The sequence below is a fragment of the Nycticebus coucang genome, chromosome 5 (assembly GCF_027406575.1).
Source record: "Nycticebus coucang isolate mNycCou1 chromosome 5, mNycCou1.pri, whole genome shotgun sequence".
Taxonomy (NCBI): domain Eukaryota; kingdom Metazoa; phylum Chordata; class Mammalia; order Primates; family Lorisidae; genus Nycticebus; species Nycticebus coucang.
Window position 1 is genome coordinate 2,944,275 of NC_069784.1, and position 10,759 is coordinate 2,955,033.

The 10,759-nt window shown below is 48.0% G+C and overlaps 1 protein-coding gene across 1 annotated transcript in view; it reads right to left on the reverse strand.

The window, feature by feature from the left end:
• WLS (Wnt ligand secretion mediator) overlaps nt 1–875 on the reverse strand; it is a 104,106-nt gene extending 103,231 nt beyond the window's left edge. Inside the window, exon 1 of the mRNA XM_053590961.1 lies at nt 500–875. Within this exon, the coding sequence (XP_053446936.1) occupies nt 500–605 (106 nt within the window). The 5' untranslated portion in view covers nt 606–875. The remainder of the gene's footprint in view (nt 1–499) is intronic.
• Between the last annotated feature and the right edge of the window lie 9,884 nt (nt 876–10,759).

The window sequence follows — 10,759 nt, forward strand, 5'->3', positions numbered from 1 at the left end:
TGCGCGGCCGACGGCGGCCTGGGCGCGCGGCCAGCAGGCGGAGGGCGCGGAGGTCGGGACCCCAATGCGGCCCCCAGGCCGAGACGCCCGAATCATGTACACGGGCAGCGATCACAGCCTCGTCCCAGAGCTCCGGGTTGCGTCGGGCGCAGTTCCCCGACTCTTCTGCTGTTGGTATAAAGTCGGTTACGTTCCCCTCCCGGAGCTGATCGGGAGGGAACAGGGAGGAACAGGGGGGCGAGCGGTCAGCTCCGCAGCCCCGCGAGGCCTGTCCCCCCGCCGCCCCCGCCTGCGTCTCAAGTGGATACTGAAACTAGGCCAAAACTTTTCCCCTGCTTTTCTCTCCGCCACTAGACTGGATGGTGCCCCACGGAGCCCCATGGAGCTCTGCTTTCCCCGGCACAATAGGCGGACTAATTAGATCATAGAGGCGGGACAGCGATACTGTAACAAGTAGCCCCGGAGGCGCGGAGGGAAAGTTTGCGGCGCCCGCACTCACCGATCAGGCCTCCCACCAGGAAGGCGGCCACCTGGAAGGCCAGCAGGATCCCGCCGACGACGCACAGCTTCCTGGTGCTCATGTTCTCTATTATGGCCCCAGCCATTTCTGCGCCCCCCCTTTTTCTTTTCGCCTTGAAATAAATGTTTTAGCTTGTGGTTTTCGCTCCCTCCCCTCTCTCCCTCCCCCCTCGCTCGCTCGCTGTCCTTCTGGGCGCTGCGAAACTTCGGGGGCGCGGAGCGCGGCGGGGACGGGACCTGTACGGAAGGCGCCCGCGGCAGGCTCGGGCTCCCCCAGTGCCCGGAGCTGTGATTGTGGCCGCTCCGCCGCCTGTGGACGCTTAAAGGAGCAGGGAAGCGGATCACATGACGCCACCTCCTCCCTCCCTCCCGCGCTTCCTCCCTCCCTCCCTCCCTCTCCCCCAGCCCTCCGGTTGGGGCTGCGCGCTCCGCCGGGTGCAGGCGCCGGTGCCGGGTCCGCCCAGCGGGCTGTCCCGCCGGCCCCTGCCGTTTGGAGGTAGAGGTGGTCGGGTCCTCCTCCCCGGCCTCTCACACGTTCCCTTTTCTGCTTCCCCGAGTGCCACATTTAAATCGCTGTGGACCGCTTTGCAGACCTTTAACTTCCACGTTGACTGGAAGAGATGGTCCCCGCCCCCAATTGCTAAAACTCTGTTCAGGAAAGAGGAGGAGGATTTTTTTTTTTTTTTTTAAAGACACTCAGTAGATGCTTAAGTCAAAGCACAGACATGCAGGACAAAGTCTCAACTCGGCTTCCCTTGGCCAGGTCACCGCCTGGTTATTGGGCAGACACCCATCTACGCCCCAGTGCGTCCATCACCGCCGTTCGTTACTCCACCCCGCCGTCTTCCAGAGCCTCTTGACCCGGCTAGTGCCTTACACAAAACGCTCTACTCCAGCAGTTGTAAACCTCATTCAAAACCCAACCCATCTGAAAAACCTTGGTGAGGTCCCAGGCTCCCTCCGCGTGGTTCTCTGGGAACCCAGCCGCAGTCCTGTGTTTGCCCTTTTGCCCTCCAACTCTAAGGACTTGTGGGCACAAGTTTGTCTCCACTGCAGAGCTGAGCACTCCCGGGACCAAGTTTTATTCCTCTCTGCACTCCCCCACCATGGTGCCTAACAAAATTCTAACTCCACTAGGTCCTCCATAAACTTCTGTGGAAGGAATAAAGTGAATGCACGAGCCGCCCACAGCGTGCATCTCAGAAGTCTGAAGAGCCCTTAGTTGGTTTAGAAGGCATGCACGTTAAGTCAAGGTGCTTGTTGTCTCTTTGTGAGAGACAGTGTGTTTACATTTATACCTAACCTTCCAGGGAAAGGGGGGGCGGGGGGGAAGGGAGAGCTCTTACAGAGATTTCCCTGCACCATCAAGGCTAAACTGGGCCTGGTTGTTCTGTTTCATGAACTGACCACTTGGCCAGTACAACTCACACCACCGAATAGACCCCTAGCACTCTGGGAGGCCAAGACCGGTGGATTGCTTGAGCTCACAAGTTCCAGACCAGCCTGAGCAAGAACAAGACCCCATTCCTAAAAAAGAAAAAAAAAATACCCCAACACTCCAAACACATACACACACAATTTCCACCACCACCACCCATACCCCTGGTTTCTTGCCCCTCCCATCCATCCACACCCTCCTTATGCCAAGGGACCATCCCAGCCCTCTCCCCTCCTCTGCTCTGTTCTGGAACTTACTCTGCCCTTGTGCAGCTGACGCTTGAGAGAGGCATTCATTTCTCTTCACCTAGAGTAGGCATTCCTAAAGAACAGGGAACAAACTTAATGTGTACAAAACTCCATCTCTTTGCTAACAAGCGGTTCTTAACAGTTCTGAAGATATACAGTCCTGTACTGTGTAATGATGTTTCTCTCAATGACAGACGCGTGTATGATGGTGGTCCCATAGGTTATGTACCATATCCTTACGGTACCTTTTCTATGTTTAGGCACGTTTAGGTAGACAGATACTTACCATCTGTGTTACAATTGCCTGGAGTGTTCAGTACAGGGATATGCTGTGCAGACTTGTGGCCTGGGAACGATGGGCTGGACCATCCATCAAGGTTGTATGAGCGCTCTGTGATGTTTGTACAAGGAAGTCACCTAACAGGGATGTATTCTGCTGTTGCTGACATCAGGTTGTAGTTCCTATTAATCTATTTCATTCACCTCCTTATCTGACAGTCACTTCATGAGCCCTTAACATGTTCCAGGTTTTCTTTCCTCAACCCTGGAGGACACTAAGATGCCAAGACACTTGTCCCCTTCCTGAAGAAATCCTAGTCTAATTGTCACCAAACAGTGAATACCTTTCCTGTGGACACCAGGTACTATCAGAAGGGAGGAAGCAGACAGAATTGTTGTCAACAGTGTAGTTAGAAGTGTCTGACTGGTACCCAGACATGGACCATTATGGGCTCCTTTTTCTTTACTTTTTCAAAAGCCTATATCACATCCTGCGACCCCCTCCACTGCCAGAGGTAGGCTTCAGGGCATTATAAAAAATAAATAAGTGTGTCCTTCTCACCTCCCTGCTAGTTAACCCCACATCCTGTGTTCTTATCTCAGCAAGCTGCTGATTTCCACACATTTGAATAATAACGATGCCTTTGGGTTAGAAAAAAATACCAATGGAGTGTTTGAAGTAAGGCTGATAAAATTCAATATCAAGATCTACTCTCCACTTGAGAGTACATTTCATCTCTAAGAAGAGATGGTGTCCAATGTACTCCAAGTATGACTTAGACCCAGGGAAAGTGTCTTAGGTGGTCAAATTGATTTATTTAGGATTCGTGAACACCTTGACTCCTTTTTCTATCAACTGTTACAATATACCACTCCCCCACCCCCGTTCCTAAATACATCTCTACAGAGTAACTGGCCTAAGGTCTCAGATTTCAATTCCCTCATCTGGAAATCAGTCTTGAAATAAAATGCTGGTTCCCCACCAAGGTGATCCTTTACTCTAAAGGGGGCACTTATTAAATAATCATTTTATTAAAGGGAGATATTTCTAATTGCTAATCAGTGCCTCTAAGTTGCTCAGGATTACTGATATTGCCAACCTGAGTGGGGTGAGACACCTGAGTATTCATCACTGATGGCTGCTTCTAAAAATTTACAATTTCTATTATACCTTTCTAAATATTAAAAGTGACTGTTGGACCTTTTCTTTTCCAAGGGAACAATACACATGGGTGGGAAAAAGCTTGAGTGTTTGAGTCTGCTGGACCTGGTGTGGAGCCCAGAGCCCGACTCTGCCCCCATGTTGGGTGAGCGTTGAGCACAGTGGTCATTTAGTCCTTCTGAGGCTCCGTTTTCCTGTCTTTCAAATGCAGATAATAATAGTACCCACCTCTTGGAAGACATGAAAATTTGTTGTTATATTTAGGGAACTTTAAGAGAAATCAGTGATCTTGTGTTAAAAGCCAATAAAACTGATCACTTAAGTTCTTTCTAACTCTAAAATTTTATCATGTCAGTGATTATGTTCTGAAGCATATGTTAGGAGAAGTGTAGGTGACGAGGATGGTAATCAGGACAGTATCTACTACTAAACTTTGAACAACATTCAGTGGATTTTAATATAGAAACATTCTGTTCTAAAATCTCCCAACTCCTGAGGAAGTGTTTGTTTTGAGTCATCAGATAGATTATCTAAGACTGAAATAATACAAGGGTATGGTGGGTCTCTGCCAAGGGAACTGATCATTCCAACTCCAGTTCACCAGACTATACATTGAGTATCCTGATGTATTTGTCATTTTGTTTAAAGTGTTTGGCATGTGGAAGGTCATAATGATGTTTGACGCATATTTATTGAATAGGTGAATGAATGAATATCTGGCTGAAGACAGATTCAACTCCTTCCCTCAACTCCAATTCCTGTGTAGAATTGGCTGACTGCAGTCCCACCGGCACCTCTGTACTGGGCTGTCTTTTGCACATGTATCTATATATGTGGTATTCTGTGTCCCAGCTGACTTGCGAGTTCCTTTAGCACAAGGAGCAGGAACCCCAAGCCTTGATGTCCCTCACAGCCTCGCACACAGGAGGCTCACGCCCCTTCAAAAGAGCAACATACTATGATTGTCATTGAAGTGACTGGAACGGGGAGATCTGAAAGAATTGAACACGTCTGTCACACACCTAATTTGCTTCCCAGAGGGCCCCAGCAAGAGCAGCAACCCCACCCGAAGGCGTCTCGTAGCTTCCTGGGTCACCGACCTCCCGTGGCTCACAGCTGTCCGTGCTCTCTTGCAGGTAGTGCAGGGTGGGTTCAGGCTGTGGTAGCGTCACTTTCCACCATACACACACACACACACACACACACGTATGGACATGCGTGCATACTCATAACATACATATGTACATTAGCAGCTTCTTTGAAAATGCTTTTTACCCCAAACAGAACCCCCTCCTTCTTTCTTTATCGTCTTACGTTGTATGGAAATATGAGACCCTTCCCAACACGTCCTTTCACAGACTAACCTTGGGTAGGAGCTACGCAGAAGACCAGTTCTTCAACCTGCTTTCAGAGGCCATTGTTCAACAAATGCCCCGTCCCCACTTTACACATCACCCGTCCTGTACATCTCCATACCACCTTGTTTTTTACACTCCAGACATTTTAGACATTGGAGTTAGACTCCGTCTCAGCTTTTATGTCTTACTGGTTCTATAAATAAATTTTGGGGAAATTATTTATTTTTCTCATTTCTTAAAAATGATAGCTAATACCCATCTCATACATAGGTTGTAGTGAGCATTAAACAGAATTATGTCAAACGTGCCTAGCACAGCACCTGACAGAAAGTGGGTGCTCAACAGATATTGCCTGGTCTAAGGGAGGAGCTTTCTGTTCCAAGACAGCAAAACAAAACAAACTATAAAATCTCTGATTATAGTTTCTCTTACGAAATTGTCTCTTTGAACCCAGACAACTTGGAAAGACAGGTAAGAAACTTTATAGGTTTCCAGAGGCTTGAGTGGGAGGCAGCTGATAGTGAAGTGTCCACCCAGCTGCCTGCTGTTTCCCAGGCCAGAAAGAGGCTGCTGCCGAGAGCCGGAAACCTCTGAGACTGCAAGGGGCAGACCTGTGGGATAGGCCTTTTCTCTTTGCCAGTCTCCACAGCATAAGCCACATGGGGCCTGAGCTGACTGCTCCTCATCCCCTTGTCCTCAGGACTGACCTTCCTCCCCATTTTATCAGCTCCTTGACGGGAGGTGGACAACCTGGGCAGGCCAGGACACATCTGCCTTTGACAGTGGTACTGTGATATGTAGATAACACCTAGAACTGTGGAGGGATCAACACGTTATTATTATTAGGGGTTTTTGAGCCAGAGTCTCACTCTGTTGCCCTAGGTTAAGTGCCATGGCATCATCATAACTCACAGTAACCCCAAACTCTTGGACTCAAGCAATCCTCCTGCCTTAGCCTCCCAAGTAGCCTGCCACACCTGGCTAGTTTTTCTATTTTTAGTAGAGATAGGGTCCTATTCTTGCTCAGGATGGTCTCAAACTCCTGAGCGCAAGTGATCCTCCTGCCTCAGCCTCCGAGAGCTAGGATTACAGGTGTGAACCCCCCCGCCCCCAGTCAACACACAATTTTTTTTATGAATGAATGATGAATAAACGAGTCCAGTGCTGGGCTGTTCAGGGGTTCAAGAAGGCCTTCTCTAGATGCCCAGGGGTAGGAAGACAAACTCAGACTTAACCTCAGGCCTGGTGTAGGTGGGGTGAGGGCCAGCCCTGGCTTAGGTGGGGTGAGGGCCGGCCCTGGCCTAGGTGGGGTGAGGGCCGGCCCTGGCCTAGGTGGGGTGCGAGCCAGCCCTGGCCTAGGTGGGCTGAGGGCCGGCGCTGGTGCAGGCCAGAGCCCAGTCTCTGTTCTGTCAGTGCCATTTCCGATTAGCTCAAAATCATCTCGAAGTAGTTCAGCATGAAGGCAACGTCCCATGAAACATCATCTTAGGGTGCCCATACGTAGAGTGCCAACGTCCCATGAAACATCTTAGGGTGCCCATACATAGCACGCAAAGACAAAGGTTGTTTGAGGACAATAAACACAGAAGTCAAGGACCTCTCATACTTGTCTTTTACATTCCAAGCTGCAGTGGCTGGGAGTGACAGAGCAGGTGATTCCCAGCCATTAGGTGTAGTGGCAGCTCCTGTCCCCTACTGCTAATGCCTGTAATTATAACAACAGCAACTTATGTTGACTACTTTATACGTGCCAAGATTCTGCTAAGTGCTTTAACTACGTGATCACCATTAATCCATACAACAATTCTATAAGGTTGGTACTATTTTTTTTTTTTTTTTTTGTAGAGACAGAGTCTCACTTTATGGCCCTCCGTAGAGTGCCGTGGCCTCACCCAGCTCACAGCAACCTCCAACTCCTGGGCCCAAGCGATTCTCTTGCCTCAGCCTCCCGAGTAGCTGGGACTACAGGCGCCCGCCACAACGCCCGGCTATTTTTTTTTGGTTGCAGTTTGGCCGGGGCTGGGTTTGAACCCGCCACCTTTGGTATATGGGGCCGGCGCCCTACCGACTGAGCTACAGGTGCCGCCCTATTTTTACTATTTTTTAATGGGGAACGCTAGTTCAGAGGAGTTGGAAAATATTCTGTAGGCCACTCTAAAGTAGATGGGACATAGCTTTTTTTTTTGAGACAGAGTTTTACTGTGTTGCCCTTGGTAGAGTGCTGTGGCATCACAGCTCACAGCAGCCTCAAACTCTTGGGCTTAACAGATTCTCTTGCTTCAGCCTCCCAAGTAGCTGGGACTACAGGTGCCTGCCACAATGCCCAGCTATTTTTTTGTTGTTGCAATTGTCATTGTTGTTTTAGCAGGCCTGGGCTGGGTTCAAACCCAACAGCCTCGGTGTATGTGGCCGGTACCCTACCCACTGAGCTAGGGGCGCCGCTGGAACATAGCTTTCATTCATCCAATTACCAAATATTTATTGAGCCGGGAACTGATTAGAGCCCAGGGAAGAACAGTGAGTCCAAAAAATATCTGGCCCTAATGGAGCGCAGGTTAAAAACGTACTTCAGAGCTGTGGTTCTCATCTGCTTTATCCAGCGTTGAGCCCACTGAAAGAAAGAAGCCCAAGAAAGGGACCCAAGGGCTGTGGGACTGAGCAGAGGCCTAGTCCTTGGTGTTCCAGGTGCCTCACTCCTGGTCTCCCGGAGTTCCCAGGAGACATTTGCTCATTTGGAAGCCCCTCTCCTTGCCAGTTCCCGAGGCAGCCTCCTTTCAGGGTCTTCACCAGCCCCTTTGTTCATGTTCAACTTTGTTCTCTTCCTCAGGCCCTGACTCCCACTCAGGGCAAACTCCCTCCCATTAAGCCTTACATCTTTGCATTTTTTTCTTTGCTGGTATTTTCTGCTAAGGGTTTTTCCAAGTTGAAAATCAATTTTAAAGTCAAATGACTCATGAGGGTAATTGTTAAGCATAATTCTAGAGCATTTTGAGGACATGTTTGAAAAATATACATTAGCAAAAGCATGCAGTGCACAAAATTGATTTGGGCTTAGGTAATCCACAAATTGGGTCCTGAAATATCTTTTGTTTGATTGTTTATTTTGTTGTCATGATATGAATCCCTAAAGACTCACTTTGTCCATGAGTTCAAGTTATTTTATGAATATTTTTCCTCTTAAAGTAGCAATTTATGAGGGCAAAAATTTTCTATTTCTGATATATGAGGTCAGACAATTAGGTTAGTGAAATCATCCTAGAAAAAGTGCTACACCCCTCATTGATTTTTTTTTTTTTTGGTTCAAACCCAGGCTGGGTTCAAACCTACCACCCACAGTGCAAGGGGCTGGTGCTCTCACCATTGAACTATGGACCCCCAACTTTGAGCTTTGGGTGCCCAGCCCCCTCATTGCCGAATATCACTAGGGTCACCTTCGAAGTGCTGCCCGTGGGAAGCTATGCTCTGATGCCAGTGCCTAGTTCACCCTTAAAGCACTTTTGGAGCTCCTTTTCTGGAAGGACCATTAGAGCTGTCGTCTTGCAACAACAATGAACATCACTCAGCAGGACACGGCCATATGTTTACATGAACACAGCTGTGAGACACTGATAGACCAAGATTATGAAACCTTATGGAGTTGTGTGTACAGTGCCCCTAACATTAGTTAACAGTGGCAAGGTCGTGAATTTAAATTGTCAAACTTGTCTATCTTATCTGATATATGAAGCCCAAATGATTTGAAGATGCTTTCTTTCATGTGTTTTATAAATATTTATTGGGTGTTCACCATATCCCAGGTATCTGGTAGATGCTGGGACACAAAAGCTGAAAGGAAAAATATGTTTTTGCTCTTACAAAGTTTATAATTTCAAGTCAGTGAGAGGTTTTGGTGACACCAGGGCTTTGTAACTGACAGCTACAGTTCTAAAGAATACTTGGATAAGAGGCATGGAAGAGACTTCAGATCAGAGAAGCAGGAAGATTTGCTGTTTCTGGCTTGTGCACAAGGGCCGCCATGCTTGGCTTGACCTGACCTCACAGAGACAGCACAGTATCACAGTTAAGAGCTTGACCCCAGAGCCAGACCTCCTCATGGTTCAGACTAGCTGGGCTCTGAGTCCTGGTTTTGTCACTTACTAGGTCTGTGTATGGGCCAATTAGGTTGTTTTGTGACTTAGTTTTATCATCTATAAAAACAGGAATAAAAATATTCTCCCACAAATATGATAATAATGAAAATGAAGTGGGTTAATTTGTATACTGTGCTTAAAACAGTTCTTGAAACATAGTAAGTTTAATGTGTTTGTGTGAAAGAAGTAGCTTTTTTCCCCCTCTTTGGACACTCCGCAAGAGGACCTTGTGTTATATCCACATCTGGATCAGTCCTCAACGTGCCACATGTTGTTGGGCATACGTCCATCAGTTGTTGTTATTATGTATTGTTGGTTTTTTTGGCATCTCCAACATGCCAGGTGCTGTTATACCATTATGGAAGATAGTATGAGAAGCAAGGGTTTGGGATCAAACAGATCTTGGTGCCTTCTGGCTCAACTGTAGCCCAGCTTGGAGATTTTAAGCAAATAGCTTAACCTCTCGGAACTTTAGGTAAGTCACCCATGAGATGGAGATGAGGAGTCTTCACAAAAGCTGCAGTGAGGACACAACACATTTCAACACATAAGGAGTTTAGCAAAGTGTGGGGATTTGCTAGAAACTCAGTAATGTGAAACGAGGAGAAAGGAAGGAGGAGGAAGGAGGAAGACAGGTAGGAGAATCCAGGAGATGGTTACCGTCATTTGATTAGAAACTGGGGTCCCAGGCCCTCGCTCGCATCCGCAGCCTGCCCTGATTAGACCCTCTTCCTCCTCTGAGCTGTGTTCTCAGCTCCAGCTCCCTTCAGGTCTCAGCAACAGCTCTCTCGCCGAGTCCTGCTCTTACCACCCTGTCTGCTGGACAGAATCACATGCTGTGCTCCCGGGACTGCTAGTTGAAAGTCTCCCACATATTACACATATTCTGAGATGCTGGTTGGTCCTTCCCCCCGTAAGCTAGTACAGTGACAGCCATGGTGCCCGCTCGTGTAACTGACTCGCCATGTCGTGCCTCCTCACACACGCTTCCCTGTATTACGTGTATCAGAGCACTTGTCAGGTCTGCTCCAGGGATCATAAGTTTTTTAAGGTCAAAGAACTGTGTTTACTCAGAAGTCTTTTTGTTCAATTTTAATGTGGAATCTCAGTCACTCTTCCAGAACTCTGCTGCCAAGGGGTGGCAGCTTCTCACGCCATCTCTCCACAGGTGTTCAGTATTACAGGGTGGAGGGGGTTGCTGGGCATCCGGCATAAACATCCTCAGCCTCAAAAGTGATCAGTGTCCTCACATGCCTAGTGCCCAAGGAAGCAAAGAACCACCTCTTGGACAAAACACGCCTCTCTCATTATGCTCCTAGAGAGCTAGTGGGTATAGCCTAATAGTTGAGGGCACATCCTCTGAAACTAGACTGCCTGAGTTATGTCTAGCTGCACCTTGGTTTCTTTCCTCTTCTGTAAAATGAAGATGATAATAAGAATAATAATCCCTGCCTCCGCCTTGACAGTAATGATTAAATGAGTTCTTATGTGAAAACTACTCACCAGAGAGAGGACTTAGCCCATGGCTGAGCTCAGTTCTGGTTAGCCATTATCACTGATCACTTCCCATCACCTTCTATGACCTCATCAGTGATAGTTTTTCATATCTTTATTCACTCTTACTC